Source organism: Ahaetulla prasina, chromosome 1 (assembly GCF_028640845.1).
Source record: "Ahaetulla prasina isolate Xishuangbanna chromosome 1, ASM2864084v1, whole genome shotgun sequence".
Taxonomy (NCBI): Eukaryota; Metazoa; Chordata; class Lepidosauria; order Squamata; family Colubridae; genus Ahaetulla; species Ahaetulla prasina.
This window is the reverse complement of record NC_080539.1, coordinates 282,744,157-282,765,921: the sequence shown is the minus strand read 5'-3', so window position 1 is coordinate 282,765,921 and position 21,765 is coordinate 282,744,157. Positions and strand designations below refer to the sequence as shown.

Here is a 21,765-nt window from a genome sequence, read left to right as displayed (position 1 = left end):
CCTTTTTAGTGAGAACAAAACCATTTCATTTTTAAATTTGTCAAATATAGTATGCCTCTATCTGCCCAACAAAAGTTGGTTTGTTGAAAACAAAAAATGTGTATTTTACAGCTGTTTGGATTGTCTAGTAGCAAATGCATATATTTTATGAGCACATCCTGAACATCATAAAATATTTTAGTAAATGTAATTTTTAAAAATTAATAAGAGTAAAATAAAAAGCCATATTGCAGAAAAGTATCATATCTCTTTCTATAACTGTTGATCTTACAAATAATAGAAACAGTCTTGAAATTTAATGTAAGTTGTCTCTGTGGCATATTTGTCTAACCAAATGAGGTCAATTTTTAATGAATTAGATGTACTCTTCTTAATGTATATATTAAAATGAAGATCAATGCAAAAATATTCCACCTTCAAATTCCTTATAGTTACCTGTAGAATATGTTTTGGTTTGATCCAGTGGCACTTTGTTTAAGAAAAGTGGTTTTAACTTTTATCTACCAACATGATTTGAAATGTGTCTAGGCTTATGTTTAATTTGGATCAAGTTATTCTTTCTATCAAGTTCTATCATGTTCTGCACCATTGATTGTATTGGTGTGCTTTGCACATCAATTATGGTGGGAGGAGGTATGGCAATAAAATAGCATTTAGCATTGATTAGCCTCTATACGGCTCTGCCATACCATTTGCACCCTTGTATAGTTCACAGTGATCTCTTGCTAGAGTTAACTGCTATTTTCATGCAGATGCTATTTTTCTTTTCTTTTTTCTTATTAAATGGCACCTTTTGCAGGTTTTCTATTTCAGGTTGACAAAAAAACCGAGGAAAAAAAATGCCAGTGCTTTCCGTTGTTGCTTGGAAGGGGTTTCTTTTCTGTAAAGACAGGTTAATCTAGCAGGTGTTGCTGTTGTAATAGCTTTTGTCCTTTAATAAGTAACTTGAATGGGATATCCCAACATAGATCCCAGTGAAAGTAAGAACAGGTGTGCAGTGGTAGTATTTGTTAGGTGGTTCCTAGCAAGTGTTTTCGACAGAAAACTGTAACTCTTGCCATCAGCCATGGTAAATTGCTGCTGCTACTTGGTATAAACAGTTTTGAGCTAGATTGACCAATGATTGGATATAAAATATCTTCATATATTGCTTTGATTCCTTTTGCATTAGCCAGCTGTTTTCCTTCTGGGAAAGAGAATGATGTATCTGTTAGCTTGGCACACTTGTTAAAAACGGGAACCCAAGCAGTGCAAAATCAAGGGTAATCATGGAGAGCAATCATTGTTTAATGAATGATCAATCATGTGTTTAATTAACAATGAAAAGCAAAGGTGTGGCAGTTGCAGCCTTACTAAATGTCTTGAAAATATGTGTTTTTCTTAAGGCGTATTTATTTGAATGGAAATAACATAAGCCAAAAGCATAGATGGTGTGTTTTAGATGCAAGGATCTGTGTATATGCTGGTGGCCACTTCAAAACTCTGTCTGACTTGGTTCATGATTCTATTGTCCAAAACTGTAGCTAAACTTCTTGCATATACTAAAACTTTGCATAGTGGCCTGGAATGTAGCAATCCATCTTTGACTAAAGAGTGGGAGAAAAAACGAATTTATGGTAATAATGGCTTTTGCCTTTCTGCTACCACGAGGCAGCCAATAACCAAAGAGGGAGGGAGCGAGTGTTGTTATTTTCAACAGGTTGAATTTAAAATGTGAAAGCTGGGCTAGACTTTATTGCTTGCAATAGTATGATTTTGCCCACCATGTTTTAAATACATCTTCAGGTAACCATTTGCCTTATAGGTGTATTTCATTGTTAAGAATAAAATTAGTATTTGACCAAAATATATTGCTGTCCATCATCTAGAGTATATACAGTAGTGTACTTTGTGTCTTTTACAGGGCAGTCCTATGCCGATTTACTCAAGAGTGAGTTTCACTGTCTTTATTGAGACTTATTCCCAAGTAAGAGTATATAGGATTGTAGTTTTAGGCACTTTATTGTGGACCTATTGTGGAATAGGTTAATTCTTAATTACTTGCGTAATGTCATAAATACAGGCATTCTATAGGGGTACTGCTGCCTATGGATAAAGATATGTACCCTAATCAGGAAGTTATATTTTGTCCACATATAAGCTAATAAAAAGCATTTATGTTTCAAAGGATGTGTATCATATATATACATATATCTTATATAGCGCCTATGATGGTATATTATACATTATTCATTAAAAAATATCATTGTCCTTGAGGCCCTACCTCAAATTTTGTATTATGTGTACAAATGCAATTTATTGTATTATATATTTGGCTATTATATTCTGATGTTACAAATTAGAATTTATCCTCTAATCTATAAGGTCAGGAAAGAAAAAAAAAGAAATCTAAATAAACGTCTAGTGTTTAAAAAAATAATGATTGTGACTGTATTGAATGTTTCAAAGCATCTTCCTTCCATTTTTCTCTCTCTCCTGGGCATAATAAGTATGAGTGGTCACTGAATAACAAAAAATAAATTTCTCAGTAGTTGGAAGGGAAGAAAATAGTACACAGATGCAGAAGCAAATGTCAATTAGATGGTTAGAATCTTAATGATTTGAATGCACTGCAGCACATGTAATAATTAATTACTTATCAAAGAACATATTGGATTTGTTTAAATCCTTTTATTACATTAATTCAACCACACACAATATTAAATAGAAGTAGAAGAAAAGAGAAAAAAGTTGGGATAATTTATTTTGTTAAGGGAGATAAAAAGAGACTCCAGAGTGCAAAAGGTATTTTTTTTTAGAGTACATCCCATTGAACTCAGCAGGTTTCATGCTTGAACAACTATTCTTAAATTTGTGCTAAAAATGTGCAGTTCAATTGGCCAGTGTATCAAAACAGGATCATATTCAGGTCTGAGTAAAGCAACTGAAACACCCATTCACTTGCACGGAAGAGTCTTAAACCTGTAGCAAAATCTATTCCCCGCCTCCCCCAGAAATATTATTGGATTTAAAGTGGCTTCATTCTGAACAATCCATACATCTAACCCACTGCTTCCTAACACATAAAGTTTCAGGAATGTTTCTATCTGAAAGGTAAAGACAATTGCTGCCTACCTAGATTAGTATTTGTAATGCAAAGACAAGAACCTAGGTAGTAATTATATCTGTTTTTGGAGTTGGCACTGATAAATGTTGAAGTACCAATGGTTTTGACAAACCATCTCTAGGATCTAAATTGACAAAATGATATTCAATCGCAAAATCACAGTATGGCACAGAAAAAAATAACCAGGCTAAGCATACCAAAGGGAAACCTTTCCATTATATTACAGTTGTGAAGTTAAGAGCCAAACCACAAATTACATTTGAACTCTACGACTAACTCAAAATGTTGTTTTCTGTTTGTGAAAAGCAGCTATAGGGGACAGGGGCTGTGTGTACTATGTCGTATCAATTACAGGTTAAGGTATAAATCCACTGAAACTTTTAGCAGGACAACAATATTCATTTCTTTCTCTTTCCATACCAGAACCCCAATCCAAGTTACACATCAGCTTCTACAAAAGAGCTAATATGCAGTTCGCCTGAAGTGAATAACTTCAAAGGTTTAGGCACTAGCTTTTCTTATATAAAATATATATTTAGGCAACAGTTTTATATATAATTGGGACTGCCACTGCCACCACTAGTTGACAAAATAATTTGTGAGTTTTATATTGCACTGATATAGACCAGGGGTCTCCAACCTTGGTCCCTTTAAGACTTGTGGACTTCAACTCCCAGAGTTTAGCAAAGCTGGCTGAGGAATTCTGGGAGTTGAAGTCCACAAGTCTTAAAGGAACCAAGGTTGGAGACCCATGATATAGACAATGGGGTGTCTTATAGACTGCAACTTCCATCAGTTTGATCTGTGTCCAGTTGCACCAGCATTTTGGTCTGTTTCTATATTTTAAAAGCACTTTTGACCTGTCTCCAAAAGATAGTATCTTAGGAAAAGAATGTTTATATCTTTGTGACATATACAGTTCTGAAGGGTAGCTTATGGAAAGAAGGAAATTATGATATTACCTGAAGAGATAGAATAAAGTAAAAATATGTAACTGCTGTCAAGAAGATTGGAACTCACTTCTTTATAGTATTCCTTTTCCTTTTCCTCCTTCTCTTTTTCTTCTCTTTTTTCCTTTTCTACTTTATTCTTCACCTTTTACAATTCTTTATTACCTTTAGTTTCTCTTACAGTCTTTATTAAAAATCTCTTTAATTTGTCTTAGATGATATATAATTATCAAAACTATTTTTATCCCGTGTGAATTACATTCATTTCAACTTATCAAATCTCTTCCCTTTCTATTCTATTTAAATAATTCCAGAAATAGGAATTTTATTTTAAAAAGCACCATACATTTCACCCAAATATATGATATTATCCTACAAATTAAGACTGTGAATTCTAAACTCACGACAAGATGGTGAAATTCAAAAATTTTCCCTACCGGTTCTGTGGGCTTGGCTTGGTGGGCAGGGCAGGGGAAGGATACTGCAAAATCTCCATTCCCACCCCACTCCTGGGGGAAGGATTTTGCAAAATCTCCATTCCCACCCCACTCTGGAGCCACCCAGAGATGGTATTTGCCAGTTCCGAACTACTCAACATCTCCACTACAGGTTCTCCAAACTGCTCAAAATTTCCGCTACCGGTTCTCCAGAACCTGTCAGAAGCTGCTGGATTTCATCCCTGATGGTACCCTTGCATACACTATATTCCCTTGATAGGTTTTGCTCTGGCTCTTGGTACAAGTTAGCCACCAAAAGGGATTGGCCATCTCACGGTTATTTTTTGCTGGAAAAGAGACACAGGTTGCTTTTACTTCTCTCCTTTTATAATATTCTCATGACATTTTGCTGTTCTGGAAGATCTCCAAAGAACTCCAGTAGTGCTGAAGTTAGGAAGAGAGAAGAAAAGTAGGCCAAAATTCTTCCAGCAGGAATCTCTAATGGAAGCTTCAAACCAAGTATTTTACTAGGAACTGAGGAGGTAAATGGCAAGCAAAGAAGGAACGTATTATAGAAGTCTCTTCAAAATAACCACTCATTCCATTTCTAGTCCCTTTGAACCCACTTTAAAACACATCCATAGGGAGCCAGGTTGACTATTTCCAGCTTTATTGTGGCTTCTGCCACTTAGTTGCTTGTCTCTATATTTGGAGAACCACAAGTAAATTGACAGATATCTTTTATGGCTAATAGTTGAATGGAGACATTTTTCAGCCAATAAATCCTTGCTTGCTTGTTTGACCCCCTCATCCTGTTGCTCTAAGTCCACCCTTAACTTCCCACACCTCCATTCTTTCACAAAGTAATTTTTCTCTCTATTTCACTTCCAAACTTCCAGTGCTGGTGTGCTGGCAGTTCTCCATGTGGGCTCCTTTATCTAAATCATGTTACCATTCTGCTGTGATGGGATCCCAGCAGGTAAGAGATAAGAAGTGCCAGGTATCTCTGCAAATGAAAGCACACACTTTAATTTGTCAGGAAGAAGAAGCAAGATACTATCTTTTTGAAAGCAACTTTTCCCATTAGAAACACCACCAGTACTGGGATACATCACAGATGCTTAAAATTGCAAGCCAGTGGGTACGACAGCACATGAAATCACATAATTAATAGGACTGCACCTTTACTTACAAAAAACCTCATTGAAAGAATGGGGAACTACTAGGAAATTATGAAGCAGAAGATGGTACAATATAACACTCGAATTTAGAAAGCGTTTTGTTGCTGCGTGGTAGATTTCCCCTTCTCAGCTTTTCCTCAACATCACTGACACTGTAAACTTGGTTCCCCCCCCAAAATAATGAATGTTTTGATTTTTAGGAAAGTATAATAAATAGAATATAATTTTTTATTGGCCAAGTGTGATTGGACACACAAGGAATTTGTCTTGGTGCATATGCTCTCAAATTAAAGTCTTGCTAGTTGCATTAATCCCATGAAGTAAATTCACCCGTGTGTATATTCCAAAATCTATAATTTTGGAGCTAAGTTTCAAAATAAAGACATAAAATAATTTTCTGCCCATTTTTTTTTTTTAATCTGACGACTTGGAAAGTTCTTTCATCGGATAATTGGCATACAACATTTTGTGCTGTGTTGGACAGAGCTTATTTTGCCTCAGTTTAGAAAATCACTTTTTGTATTTGAATGATACTTTCCAGAAATATTTCACATTCTCAGTTCATTTCCAAGTTATTTTTATTTATTTGTTTGTTCGTTTGATTGGTAGAGCTGCCTATATCAAATATCTGAAACTGGGGGGATTACAGCAATTAAAAACAAAACAAAAACAAAATATAATATTAAAAAGAACAATAAGAGCTATAAAAAACATATAACACAATCCGCAGCTGAGGTATAAAAAACTTTCAACTACAATCAACAAAACCACTGACAGGCTCTACCAGGCACCCAAATCCCCAAGCCTAGTAAGGAAACCATGTCTTTAAGGCCTTGTTGGTAAGGTTGGAGCCAATCTGATCTCTCTGGAGATGATGCCCAACGGTACCACAGGGTGGGCACCACAACAGAAAAGACTCTCTTTCAAGGCTCTTGCTCTGTCAGATGGCAGAGAAGGCCTCTCCTGCTGGACCTAATGGGACAGGTAGATGCAACCAGAGAGAGCCACTTCCTCAAATAGTCTTATCCACGGGTGCTATTCAGCAAGTTCTGACAGGTTCTGGAGAACCGGTAGCGGAAATTTTGAGCAGTTCAGAGAACTGGCAAATACCACCTGTGGCTGGTCCCAGAGTGGGGTGAGAATGGAGATTTTGCAATATTCTTCCCCCAGGAGTGGGGAGGGAATGGAGATTTTGCATTAACTTTCTCCTGGAGTGGGGTGGGAATGGAGATTCTGCACTATCCTTCCCTTGCCATGCCCACCAAGCCACGCCCACAGAACTGGTGGTAAAAAAATATTGAATTCCACCACTGGGCTTATCCCATATTTTATTAACGGACATCCACAACTATTCAGCACACTTAGGTAGAGAGATCTGGAATCTTGAAACAAATATCAATTGTGTAAAGCCAGCAACCAAAGCAAGAGAAGAGTACAAAACTTATTTTAAGACTTCCTACCAATCTTTATTTACCACCTGCAATCAGCAACAAATCTATGCACCTTCTCAGTAAGATCCGTAAGTGTTACATATATTGTATGGAATATAAATAAATTGCGTTGGTTTAAAAATGATGAGGGGGGAAATCATCAAGTCATGGTAATATCTTAATCATACTAATTCTAATAACAGGTAATATCTTAATCAGGCACCTCATCTGATTAAATGAAATCCGGTTAACAATGCTTGTGGTGGTAAATTTAATTAATCCCAAAGAATTTCCATATTTGAAAACTACCATACAGTATCCAGTTTAACAAACACAGATTATGATATATAATCTGATTCCAGGTGATTAAATAAACACCTTAATGAAACGTATTGATTCTATTTTTCAGTCTAAGAATAAAGCAATGTACAGTTGTTATCTCCTATTCTTTCTGCAATGCCATTCAGCAAGGGTTAAACTCCGCATGGGATTATCTAGTGCTTGTTTCAATGGACCCACATTCCCCCACCTCACTTGAATCACGTACAATCATAAAGAAGACAAATAACAGGTTGATGAGTCACAGATGAAAATATCTGCCTGAAATATATAGGATTCTTTTTGCCAGGAACAACAACTGAGAGGGATTCACAGGCAGCATGAAGGTGACCTACGCTGAAACGACTAGTGACAGCGAGAAGTTAAAAATGTTACTCAAGCCAAAAAAGAATAAAAACAAAAACAAAAGTAGCATACAGTACATATGATTCCTTCAAATACTCCTTATCTTAGCAGCAGCAAGTTTTGGAGATTTTCTTTTTTATCTTAGCAGGCCTGTTATACATCACAGGAGTATCTGAAACATGCTAAAATCCTCTTTTTCCTACAAACAACTTAAGACTTGGCTTTTTCCTATAGGGATAGCCCATAACACTGAAATAGGCCCATAGAGTTGGCCATCTTTTCCTGAGACCACACAGCAATTGAAGAAAGTCACAATTCCAAGAAAAGATGCCGCACCTTTAAGAAATTGCCAACAGATGCAAATAGCCAACTAGACTTTTTTTCATTGAAGATGCTTTGCTATTCATCCAAGAAGCTTCTTCTAGAACTGAAGAAGTTTCTTGGATGAGAAGTGAAACTTCTTCAAGGAAAAACAAAGGAAGTCCAATTGCCTCTGGAAAAAAAGCACCTTTGGGACAACTGTGATCTGGATGACTAAGAATCTCCATAGACACACCTCTACCATTAAGTGAAGTGGTTGCTAAGTGAAACAACAACTCTTAATGATTTTACATCAGCTTTATTTTGCTTTATAGACCTGCAAAGGTCATAAATATGAGGATTGGTTGCAAAATTACTTTTTCATCATGCAACTGTGAATGGTCTCTTAATATGGGCAACCCCTTACTTTGTGAGTGCCCAGTGCATGCCAAAGCATTTTTCAGTGGTGCAGTGGTTAGAATGTAGTACTGCAGGCTACTTCTGCTGCCTGCCGGCTGCCTGCAGTTCAACCGTTTGATTCTCAGTGGCTCAAGGTTGACTCAGCCTTCCATCCTTCCAAGGTTGGTTAGAAAGGGCTATAAAGCACTGTGAAGCAGTATATAAGTCTATGTACTAAGTACTTTCTCCATTTAGACCTGAATCAGAATGCTGCATAATTCTGCTATATAATGAGGATTTGAATCTAGTCCAGTATTCCAATACTGAGAAGTGGGCTTGTCATTAATATCAGCACAATCAGATTAATTTTTCTACATAAGCTATATTATTTTATTATTCTTGATGAACGTATCTTTTCTTTTATGTACACTGAGACCATATGCACCAAGACAAATTCCTTGTGTGTCCAATCACACTTGGCCAATAAAAATTCTATTCTATTCTATTTTTGATTAAACATTTTGACTGCCTAGAGAGGTCTGGTTATTGGGTGATTTAGAAATCCATTTAATTATAAGAAAAAAAAAGAATTATATTTTATGTTATTTAAGTGAAAGGCTATAACTCATTGGTAGTACACACATTTTAAATTTAAAAGGTCCATGGTCCTTGGCTAGAGCTTACTGAGATACAGTCCAATAGCCTGATCTGATATTAATCAGGAGAAGATTGTAGCTTAGTACTTTTGTATTTAAAAAATCCAGATGGCTACTAGATGGCAGCAAAATTAGACTTTTATCTTTCATGCCACGTAGAGGGTCTCTAGATTTCTGCAGCCCACAACTGATAAACCTTCTGTAGCTCAGTGTTTGAACTTATATTTTATAGGAAAAAGGTTCCAGATTCCATTTTGGATAACTTTAAAAAGGCTCTGATGCTGGAGAGTAACTTCCAGTCAGCGATTACATTACGTGGAAGAAATAAATGGCCTGATTTATTACGTGGCATCTTCCTATGCTACAAATTCTTAGATATCTTAGCATGATATCTCTGGATTCACCACAAACAAATTTTAAGAGATGATCACACGGGGGCTGCTGCCAGTTAGTCCTGGTAAAAAGCAAATTAGAAAACATTTGACGGTTGCCAATATTATACAAGAAGAGAGTTGTCACCTGAGACATTCAAATGGATGCAACTTTTGACACCAGGTCATTTGATAAGGTAATTCTACACAGAGATAGGAATTAGGACAGTCCGAAATATTAGAGAAATGAAGCAAACAAGGAGCTTAACCCTGGTGCCTTGGTTGAGGTCTTCCTTTGAAAGTGTCCTGCAAGCAACCTGATTTTACCAAAACTCTGCTTTCAAATTGGGTAGACCAAATCCAAATGGATTTGCCTTGACTTTGTGATGCATGCTCTCACTTGAAGTCATATGTCTTCTCTGTGCTCTTTTTAGCACCTGTTTTCTCTGCAGGAAGTTGAGCTTAGCAGGTTGTTTCCGATATATTTTCACTAAGTGGAAGCCTATTTGAACTATGGCTTTTTTCTTTCTTTTCTGTTTTGTAAAAGTTCTCTGAATTTTCCTCTGCTATTTTAATCACTAAACTAATAATTTAAAACATTAAAAATTAAGAGCCTCCTGGAAGTGTTGTTGCTGTTGAACGGCTGCATCAAATAAAATCCAGCCTTAAAAAAATAACTAATTCCTCTAAAATCAGAGAGGAATTAGTACTAACAGAATTTGCTGGGAAACCTTAAGGAAATGTTTAACACATTTCAGCCAGCAGTTTCACCTTCTGGTTTCTAAAATTTTTTGCCAGAATCACGGACAATGATTTTAGTACATTCATAAACTTCTGTTATGCCCTACTTGTATCTTGAATTTTCATGGTCCTTGATATAGTTGTCTCTTTTTTATATATACGTAACTTATTTCACTTATTGTCTTCTTGCATTGGAGTGATATGTCAGCTTTAGTTGGGGTTGCCAAGCCAATTATTGAAAGTAAAACTGTGGTACACAATTTGAATATAAGCCATTTTATTTTTAAACCCCAAACTTCTTAAGAATTTGAAAACTAGGAAAGACCTGACTGTCATATCCCTAAACGGTCCATGGGATGAATCAACTACTATTTAATAAGACGCAAGTCTAGGTCTCAGGGAAGATCCTCACATCCTAGCTAATTACTAATCTGACAAATTATCCTTCTTATTCACTATCACATCTTCTTGACCTACCATGAATCATTAAAAAAAAGTGTGATTGTGTTTGTGAGACACAGGCAGCTTGTCCTGAATTAACCTCGTGTTCTGGAAAATCCTATGCTGGGTTTCTCAGGGGTGGTGGTGGTGGTGGTTTCGGGTTCAGACCAAGAGCTCAGGCATGCTGCAAGAAGGATGCCATCTCTCTTGCATTGCGGGATAAATCTGTCCCGGGAATTTTCAGAATGGTGGGATCCCCAATTCTCTTGGGCAACAGACCACATTTCAGCATATGGAAGCATTCTTGGGTGGGGCCAAGGGAGCAGTGGTGGGTTTCAATTTTTTTACTATCGGTTCTGTGGGTGTGGCTTGGTGGGTGTGGCTTCATGGGCGTGGCAGGGGAAGGATACTATAAAATCTCCATTCTGTCCCCAATCCAGGGGAAGGTTACTGCAAAATCCCCATTTCCTCCCAATCAGCTGGGACTCGGGGAAACAGGGCCAGTCAGAATTTTTACTACCGGTTCTCCGAACTACTCAACATTTCCACTACCGGTTCTCCAGAACTGGTCAGAACCAGCTGACACCCACATCTGCAAGGGAGTGGGTTACGCCAGGACAGCTCTAGCTTGCTTCTTGGGAGGGCAGCGGAGAAACTGAAGCAGTTCCCCTTCACGCTGAGGACTTGTGCGAGAGCCCCATGTCTTTAAAATAGCAGTGGGAATGAAACAGCAAAGAAGGTGCAGAAGAACCTTACAGGTTAGGGAAAAACAACAACCAGGTGAATGACAGGCGTCTTTCTCTGCTGCTCCTGAGCTAGTTACCCCCAAAGAGGAATGGCCCCCAATCACCGTGGCCCCGAGAAAAAGGCGTCTTAGCGCTCCGGTCTCTCCCCCCACACCCCCTTTATCACTCAGCCTCCTTATCACTCAGACGGAGGGCAGCGACAAGTTGGTCAGATGCTTGGCTAACTGCCTCCCTTCCCGTTCACTTGCTCAGTTCTTTCCGAGATGCTTTTGCCTCCCACTTTGGGGCGGGGGGAGGGAAAGGGCGGGGGTGGTTTAGACCGATCCATTAAGATCGAAGAGGGAGGGAAATCCAGCACCCAACCGGCGAGCTCGCGGGGCCGCCTTCTCCTCCAGCAAGCCGAAGCCACTGAAGGCGTGCAGGGGCGTCGACGCGACGGAGCCGAACAAAGATTGCACGTCAAACTGGGCGGGAGCTTGCGGAGCCCCACGGGAAAGGGCCGTCTGAGCCGGGCATCATCCCCACGGAAAGCACGTGGGCTCTTCCAGGGTAGCAGGTTCTGACCGCTGCTAGTGCTTGCATTGCTCTCTCTCTCTCTCTCTCTCTCGGCTGCTGCTGTTGCTCCGAGCAGCGGCCAAAACAAGCGCTTCAAGTTTGAAGGCTCTGATGCTCGAAAGAGAACTGGAGCCAGGCTTTGCCGTGCGGGGTCTCCACGGAGAATACAGCGCGATCAGCCCCGATGGATGTCATGGTAGGCGTTTGGGTTTGCCTGGCAGCGGCCAGAACAGGTAAGAGCGGGGAAAGGGGTGGGGGTGGTGTGTGTGTGGGGGGGGGGGGCGCGAAATCTCCGCCCAGGCTTTTCGCACGCGATGGAGATGGGGATGGTGGTGGGTGAGGACCGGAATGGGAGAAAAAGCTTTTTGCAAAGAGGCGTCTTGGTACCGGCGGGGAGGCTGTTCCAGGGGAAAAAACAACAACCAGGTGAATGACAGGCGTCTTTCTCTGCTGCTCCTGAGCTAGTTACCCCCAAAGAGGAATGGCCCCCAATCACCGTGGCCCCGGGAAAAAGGCGTCTTAGCGCTCCGGTCTCTCCCCCCACACCCCCTTTATCACTCAGCCTCCTTATCACTCAGACGGAGGGCAGCGACAAGTTGGTCAGATGCTTGGCTAACTGCCTCCCTTCCCGTTCACTTGCTCAGTTCTTTCCGAGATGCTTTTGCCTCCCACTTTGGGGCGGGGGGAGGGAAAGGGCGGGGGTGGTTTAGACCGATCCATTAAGATCGAAGAGGGGAGGGGGGGGGGAAATCCAGCACCCAACCGGCGAGCTCGCGGGGGCCGCCTTCTCCTCTCCAGCAAGCCGAAGCCACTGAAGGCGTGCAGGGGCGTCGACGCGACGGAGCCGAACAAAGATTGCACGTCAAACTGGGCGGGAGCTTGCGGAGCCCCACGGGAAAGGGCCGTCTGAGCCGGGCATCATCCCCACGGAAAGCACGTGGGCTCTTCCAGGGTAGCAGGTTCTGACCGCTGCTAGTGCTTGCATTGCTCTCTCTCTCTCTCTCTCTCTCTCTCTCGGCTGCTGCTGTTGCTCCGAGCAGCGGCCAAAACAAGCGCTTCAAGTTTGAAGGCTCTGATGCTCGAAAGAGAACTGGAGCCAGGCTTTGCCGTGCGGGGTCTCCACGGAGAATACAGCGCGATCAGCCCCGATGGATGTCATGGTAGGCGTTTGGGTTTGCCTGGCAGCGGCCAGAACAGGTAAGAGCCGGGAAAGGGGTGGCGGTGGTGTGTGTGGGGGGCGCGAAATCTCCGCCCAGGCTTTTCGCACGCGATGGAGATGGGGATGGTGGTGGGTGAGGACCGGAATGGGAGAAAAGCTTTTGCAAAGAGGCGTCTTGGTACCGGCGGGGAGGCTGTTCCAGGGAAAAACAACAACCAGGTGAATGACAGGCGTCTTTCTCTGCTGCTCCTGAGCTAGTTACCCCCAAAGAGGAATGGCCCCCAATCACCGTGGCCCCGAGAAAAAGGCGTCTTAGCGCTCCGGTCTCTCCCCCCACACCCCCTTTATCACTCAGCCTCCTTATCACTCAGACGGAGGGCAGCGACAAGTTGGTCAGATGCTTGGCTAACTGCCTCCCTTCCCGTTCACTTGCTCAGTTCTTTCCGAGATGCTTTTGCCTCCCACTTTGGGGCGGGGGGAGGGAAAGGGCGGGGGTGGTTTAGACCGATCCATTAAGATCGAAGAGGGGAGGGGGGGGGGAAATCCAGCACCCAACCGGCGAGCTCGCGGGGGCCGCCTTCTCCTCTCCAGCAAGCCGAAGCCACTGAAGGCGTGCAGGGGCGTCGACGCGACGGAGCCGAACAAAGATTGCACGTCAAACTGGGCGGGAGCTTGCGGAGCCCCACGGGAAAGGGCCGTCTGAGCCGGGCATCATCCCCACGGAAAGCACGTGGGCTCTTCCAGGGTAGCAGGTTCTGACCGCTGCTAGTGCTTGCATTGCTCTCTCTCTCTCTCTCTCTCTCTCTCTCGGCTGCTGCTGTTGCTCCGAGCAGCGGCCAAAACAAGCGCTTCAAGTTTGAAGGCTCTGATGCTCGAAAGAGAACTGGAGCCAGGCTTTGCCGTGCGGGGTCTCCACGGAGAATACAGCGCGATCAGCCCCGATGGATGTCATGGTAGGCGTTTGGGTTTGCCTGGCAGCGGCCAGAACAGGTAAGAGCCGGGAAAGGGGTGGCGGTGGTGTGTGTGTGTGGGGGGGGGGCGCGAAATCTCCGCCCAGGCTTTTCGCACGCGATGGAGATGGGGATGGTGGTGGGTGAGGACCGGAATGGGAGAAAAAGCTTTTTGCAAAGAGGCGTCTTGGTACCGGCGGGGAGGCTGTTCCAGGGGAAAAAACAAACAAACCCCAAACCCCAGAGTAGCAATCGGGCTCTTTAAATTCAAAGACAATAGGTAGCCGGTACACGGCGGGGAGGATCCGCTCACCCCCCTTTCCTGTCTTTCGCTCTGCCTTCCTTTATCTCCCCCTCCTTCCCCGCTTTCTCTACAAAGTAGGGTCTCGTGGGAACCGCGTTTGCCCTCTCCCGCGAGTTCGCGAGGCAATGTGGGGGCTGCGTGTTAGGGATGGTAGGCGAAGGGATGGGGGCTGGCTGGGGGAGGAGGGAAAGGAAGGCGTTTATGTTTGAAAAATAAAAGAACTCCCCCCCCACCTCGAATAAACTGCCCATGGCTTAGTCTTGCTTGGAAAAGTGGGGTGGGGTACGGTAGTGGCCGGTGGGGATGGGGAGAAGAACAAGAAGGGGCGCCACGAAAGCGGCCGAAGGATCGCGTGGAGTGGCTTCAGAGGGGACTTCGGCGCGTCGCCTCGGAGCCCCTCCGGGGTCTTGTCCTTGCCAGGCGGAACTCAGAAACTTTGCCTCGTGATGGCATTTGCTCTCGGGAGAACCGGGCAAAACCCCACCCCGGCAGAGAGAGATCAGAAAGCCCCGCGCCGGGGACACGCGAGAAAGGGGAGCCAGTTGGGGAAGGCGGTGTGTGCTTGGATGCGAACCCTCTCCCATCTGCCACATGGTCCCTGATCTCCCCCCTCCCCCAAATTCCGGCCTTTTATTTCCTTCCTTCCTTCCTTCCTTCCTTCCTTCCTTCCTTCCTTCCTTCCTTCCTTCCTTCCTTCCTTCCTTCTTTTAACGACCGACTCTTTTGCTAAGAGGCACCAGGCCAGCGGCAGCCCGTGGGGTTGACCTTTCCTCTCCTGCTATCCTAACTGCCCGGTGGGGCCAGCAGGTGAAGATTACCTGTCAGTGGCAAATCAGATCCTCGGGGAGGATCGAAAGCAAGAGAGCGGTCCTCTCCACACCCCCGAACATTATGAGAAGGTTATGCCGGAGAAGAAGCAGCAAAGTGCCAGTTTCTTTGCGCGGGGCTGACACTCTTTTATTGTCTTCGCTCAGCCGCTTAACAAGCAGCTGCCTCCCTAGTTCTGGGCTGTTCCGGCGGGTGGGGGGGGAGATCTGTAGAAGGGGAGGCGGGGATTGGTAGTTGGGGAGGGTGAGGGGGAGATCGCGCAGATACAAGACCGGCTGGAGATCTGGGAATCTGGGATGCGGGGATGGCAAGCCATCCAAATGGCCTTGCGAGGGTTGAGGGCGGAGACTCACGCCCATCCCTCGAGAAAATCTGGTGCTGAAGCTTGAGGGAACGGCGTGGTTTGACAAGCAGACTCCGGTAGCGCAGATCTGACACTTGGTTTTACAATTATTTTCATCCCCTTAGCTTCAGTTGGAGACGTGGGGGGGGGGAGGGAGTTAGATCCCCAACCTAGATGACTATCTTCCATTGGCTTTTCTTTTGTGCTCTCCAAAAAAGCCCCATTGTTTCATCCAAGAAGAAAATAAATAATCTAAAGTTTAGGGATACTTGCCCCCAGTTTTCTGCTTGGTGTTTTTTTATTTTTTACAGAAGATGAAAAGGCATTTACCAACTTGGTGGGGGGGGGGAACACCTCTCATTCTTCACTTGACAGAGAGCAAAAAGCAAATGAAAGAAGAAACAGAAAAACTCTTCCCTTGCTTTTGGCCAAGTGATTTTTAATCAAGACCAAAGGAAGAAATTTCCTTAGTCCTTTACGGGAACATTCATTCATTTATTTATATCAGTGAATATTTACTTGGGTAGAGTTCTCTAAGGCATAAAATCACTATAATCTTTCTTCTCTGCTCCCACCCCAACTGTCTTATTATGGATGAACTTCATATTTTTTTTACCTGATTGTCTTTTAGGGCACAGAAGGTATGGTAGGGAAAGTAAACAAATACATTACAAAGAAAAAGAGTCTTTGTTAACTGTAAAGAATTGGCTGCTTTTCGGGGCAACAGGATGCAGATCAAGTGAATGGGCGCACTTGATATAGCTGTGCCTTTCCCCAAATATTTGCAGCTTACAGTAATTAAAAGATTCTCCTTTTAGTTTTTATGCTCTGGAGCAATATGGCTTTCACATGTGCAAATAAATAAGGGGAGGAGGAATCAGAAAATATTTACCCAAATCAAATAAGCGAAAACCAAAAACCTTGCTGCTTAGTGAAAATAACGTGTGCTAGTGGTTTGGTTTTAATCTTTAAATTTGTTTATATTGGAGGGTTTTTTCTTAAAAGGGTTCTTAATTTATCTTTGGGTGATTTTTGAGGGAAGTGTATGTAGAGATTTCCTTCAGACATTATATTATTGCTTCTGAATCTACAGTGTAGTTCTATAGGCTATGGAGCCTAAGCTGTGATAAATATAACTGTTTTTACATCCTAGAATAAAGCACTTTTTAAGGAAAAGGCTGGTACTCTTATCAAGGTGTACTGCAGATCACAACATCTTCAGTGATTAATTTAGCTCTTATATAGTAGTAATGTACCTTATATTTTATACCCCAAACTATAGAACTGGAGGAGCAATTATTTTGCATCCCTCTATACTTAAGATCACTATGGTCAAGTATTTATTAGTCATATTTGCACACTGCACAGGAAAACTAACTAGGAGCTTGGGTAGCTCTCATTGCTTTTCAGATGAATCAAGTAGAGTTGCTGTAGCTTATTTTTTATATTTTTTATAGAATCTTTCACTTCTCACTATAAAAAGTGAAAGATTCTTTCACTTCTCACTATAAAACTGTTAAATATTAAAAGTATTTAAGAAGCTGGACTGTGTCAAAAAAAAACATTTTTGGGGGCTAAATTCAGTTGCAACTGCTATTCATTTTGGTGAAGTGAGCTAAAGGGACACCAATAGCAGTGCTTCACTGGCAATGAATTGTATGTCCTTTGATGAATAAATCATCCCTTCAACTTGTGCCTGAGTTTTGCAAATTGGACCTAATTAGCAATCAGGTCCTAATTCTGAGCACTGCATGGAAATGTTGCCTGGCTGGTCTAGTTAGATGAAATATTTCTCATTCATAAAATCACTACTTAAGTTTGAATTGGTGCTTTTGAATCTTACAAGAGGAACTAAATTTGGAAAGAAGTTTCGTCAAACTGCTCAGGAGTATATAAAGAATAGTGAATTCTAGTGCATTTACACTGAAATCTCTCTTGACAGGTTTTTATATGCTGTATTTGAAATCTGACCTATATTTTTAAGGTATAAATGTATGTATAAATTGAGCCAAAACACTTTTGTGACAGTCATGTCAAGGAATGGTTGATAAAAGACATTAAGATAATGCATGTCTAAGGCATATGATACAAATAGTTTTTTTCTGGCTTTGCTTCTTGTCGATATTAGGAATTACCTGGCTTAGTCTTATGATAGCTTCTAATGCTTTGACCATGAATTAGTCAAAGTCTTTTCTTTTCTTTTTTTTTCTTTTTGCAAAAATTAGATTCATCAGATTGAACTGAAGAAGAAAGAGAAAGTTAGGATGTGGACTGTTAGGATCCTATATCTGCAATTTTTAGAGCAAATCATTTCCCATTTAACTGCTCCTTTTGATTTATAAGAAGAAAAATGAATGTAGTCATCTATTTATTCTACCGGATGCAGATGAAATAGCCATATATGTATCTGCTTAAGATTTGATAGGAGATTTTAAAGCTTCAGGGAAGAAAGCAGATGTGGCCATACAAACTGAAGTTGCAGCTTTGGGTTGATTAATTATTAATCAACACAATCAACTAGGGATTGGACTAGATGCTCTCATAGGTCATTTCCAAACCTTATATTTTATGATTACTTTAACCCCGCTGTCCAAATTGCTTATTTGCATGTATATAGACACAAGCAGACACAACAGACACACACACACCACAGTATCACAAGCCAGCAGAAGAGGACTGAGTAGGCAAATGTTCTGGAGTACAGTATTCATAGTCAGCTTAATCTTGAGTTGACTTAAGGATGCTCTTTTTAATTGGACAAAATCACAGAGTCTTGGTTGCATTCCTATAATTTTATAGACTTGACATAGTTCTTTTAAATGATGCAATTTCCTTGATGCAGAGGAAACTTTATCTAGGGAGATATATAGGCGATAGTTAAAGCAGTGTTCCCACTTTTGGTGAATTTGCATATTGAATGGTAATTACAAAACAGATCTTATAGAAACCTCTTGAGATTTCTTTTTAAATGGTTGGAATTATCTTCTCTCACCATTTCCCAATAATATCCCTTACAGCTTGATTATTTTCTCCGATTTTGCAAACTGGAAATTGTCTTTTCTTACTGTTAATTCAATGGAAAGGAAGCTTCATTGACTGATGGAAGAAAATGATGTTACCTAGAGATTTTCAGCAGCGGATACCACAATTGGGAGACTGTGACTGGAGTTACATTTAAAGACCTTACCATGTTGGTATCCTAAATATAGATATAGTACAGTTGCGGTGATTTTGAATGCTGCCGATTCAGTATTCTCTGTGGGGTAGATGGCTGCAGTTCCATCATGCTGTCATTTACTTTATTAGTAAAGTATTGAGCTAAACATTTCCTGAGACCCTACATTATATTCTAGATAGTAGACATTTCCTATTAACTTACACATGAAAATCTACGTTACTCAGGATTGTTTTTGTCTAGATGTGCTCAATTCTGCAGCCAGAGATTTTGCTGGGTAATTCTACTCCATTCATATAATTAAATCTCTTTAAAACTTTGAAGGCTTATTTTCCATATTGCTGCCTCTTTTACAACATACAGTTCTAGAATTCTCTGAGCCTGAGGGAAAAGGCAACGGCAATCTGTTTCTGAAAAATATTTCCAAGAAAAGCGGTATGGACTTGTTCATGCAATCAGCAGGAATTAAGATTGACTAAAGGGAAGTGAAGGGAAGAGAAGGTAAAAAGGAGGAAAGAAGGAAAGAAGGAAGGAAGTTCTAAAGACTTTAACATTTATGGAGATTCTCAGTAATCCAGGTCATGGTTGTCTCAAAGGTGGTTTTTCAAAAGGCAACTGGACTGATTTTTTTTCTTTGAGGAGGAAGAAGATATTTTGCTTCTCATCCAAGAAGCTTTTAGATGAGAAGTGAAACCTCTTCTTCTTCCTCAAAGAAGAACTGGTCCAGTTGCCTTTTGAAAAACCACCTCTAAGAGAAGTCTAACATTTCCTCATGGGCAGATTTTGAGGCACCTGCCTTTTAGAGGTGATGATTTTACCGCATAAGGTCCATAAATTCCATAAACATTTTGAGTGGTTGATAAATATCAGAAAATGTGACTTTTCCAAACTATATTTTATAGCTTTAATCTATTTAATCTTATATCTTCCTTTCTTTTTCCCAAAACAGTGTAAAGTGTGTGTTCTTCACACATTTTCTTTTTTCGTTGGGTGTCAAAACCTTCCAAAGCCTGCCCATTTGTATAATAAAATTATATACATCTATGTACTATTTTATTGCTGTTTATAATTGGTTTTTAATATGTTTATATTTAGCTTTTATGTTTTTATGTCTATGTGCACACCACCCTGAGTTGATGTATGAAGAAGATGGACTTTTTAAAAATATGATTAATAAATACATAAGTGACTAGCTCCTCTCACATTGCAACCTCTCAGCTTCCCAAGGAGTGCTCAATATGATCTTTGAACCCCAAGTTACCTCCTTCTGACCTAGTTAAACCTATATAGCAATAGCACTTAGACTTATACAACGCTTCTTAGTGCTTTTACAGCCCTCTCTAAGTGGTTTACAGAGTCAGCATATTGCCCCAACAATCTGGTTCCTCATTTTACCCACCTCAGAAGGATGGAAGGATGAGTCAACCTTATGACCCTACTAAGACATTTACTCACCAGAAAAGTAATTTTTGAGACTATCCATTATCTTTCCCTCCCCCTTAAGTACCCAGTCTGTACAATGCTTCATATTTGACTAAAAATAAAACTAAAAGTCCTTCAGACCATTCAGGAGCTCAAATGGAGCATCTGTAGCTACAGAGTGCAGGGATGTTAATATTAGGAAAAAGATGTGGCTGTTTTTAAGAGTAACAGAGATGCTGCATTGGCACTGCTCTGCATTTTTTCTGAATTATTTCTGAATTTCTGTAGTTGTGTAAACAGATGTAAAACATCTTTCATGCTGCTTCAAGAACATAAACACCCACTGTTTTATTTTAACTTCGGAGGAATATTTTTGCTCAACACTAAAATAATATTAACCACATATCCTATAATTAGGGCAACTCAGACAAGCTTCACAGATGATAGAGCGTAGCTCATAAATAGAGGCAGAAATGTGAATTGCATGATCATGGAAAAGCTAAATCACAATTTAGTGTAGCGTGAATGTATAGCAACGAGCCTTCTGAATGGTACTCACTCATGAAAGGAAAAAAGGAGGTTGGTAATTTCTGCTTTTCATTTACTGAAGTTTGTCATGTTGTCTAGACTTGGAATTACAGATAGTCACAACTGATTTTATGTTAATTTATGCTTAAGTACTCCAATCAATCTTATTTTACATCAGGCACAGCCTTTGGTCCCAAACAGCACAAAAATCTGTTACTTAAACAAAAGTGAAAACTTCAGAATTCTTTTAGCTTCCCAGGAGGAGAAGGAAGAGATGCCAATATAGGCGTTTGAGGTTCCTTCATGTCAAACTAAATTTATATGGGTAGATCAATTTATTAATCACACTTATAACTTGCCCAGAGCCAGCTCTAGATAATTAGACACCCTAAGAAAAGTCATATATTGGAACCCCCAAGAGTTGGGCACATCGTCTGATTTTGTTAGGAATTTCAAAGTGTGCCCTCTTGTTTCTTTCTTTCAAGTTTTTGAGTTTTACATTTATGAGCTCCAGGAAAAAACAACAACAATTTTTTTTCCTGTCCTCAGACAGGGTGAGGATGCGAGTGAGAGAGAATTGGGATGGGAGAGGGTACCTGCCGAGCACAGTTTCTTGCCCTCATCTTGAAATATTCATCTATTCATTACCAATTTGGGAGAGGGGCATTAATGCCTCCCAAGTCAGAAAGCAGGGATGTCAACCTCAAGGCCTGTGGGCCAGATCCAGCCCACGGGATGCTTAGATCTGGCCCACAGGGCCACCTTGGCAACAGTGAAGGATTGGCCCATGGTGCGTCTCTGGGCAGTGAAAACGAAACTTGGGAGGGCTGCGGGTACCCCTGACATGAGTGACATCGAGCTGGCCATGCCCATACTGGCCATGCCCCCTCTGAGGTCAAACAAAACCCTGATGCAGTCCTCCATGAAATCGAGTTTCTCACCCCTATCATAGAGAGTTGACTTGACCTAGCCTAGAGCCGATCCTAGACCAGCTAACATAACCAACGTTTCCCAGGGGTTAAAGTCAGATTTACATATCAAGCTAAGCTATTTTCCTCT

At 41.3% G+C, this 21,765-nt stretch overlaps 1 protein-coding gene across 1 annotated transcript in view; it reads left to right on the top strand.

Moving 5' to 3' along the window:
• Nucleotides 1-14,085: 14,085 nt before the first annotated feature.
• The window catches only part of NELL1 (neural EGFL like 1), a 634,915-nt gene continuing 627,235 nt past the window's right edge, over nucleotides 14,086-21,765 (top strand). Inside the window, exon 1 of the mRNA XM_058161221.1 lies at nucleotides 14,086-14,146. Within this exon, the coding sequence (XP_058017204.1) occupies nucleotides 14,098-14,146 (49 nt within the window). The 5' untranslated portion in view covers nucleotides 14,086-14,097. The remainder of the gene's footprint in view (nucleotides 14,147-21,765) is intronic.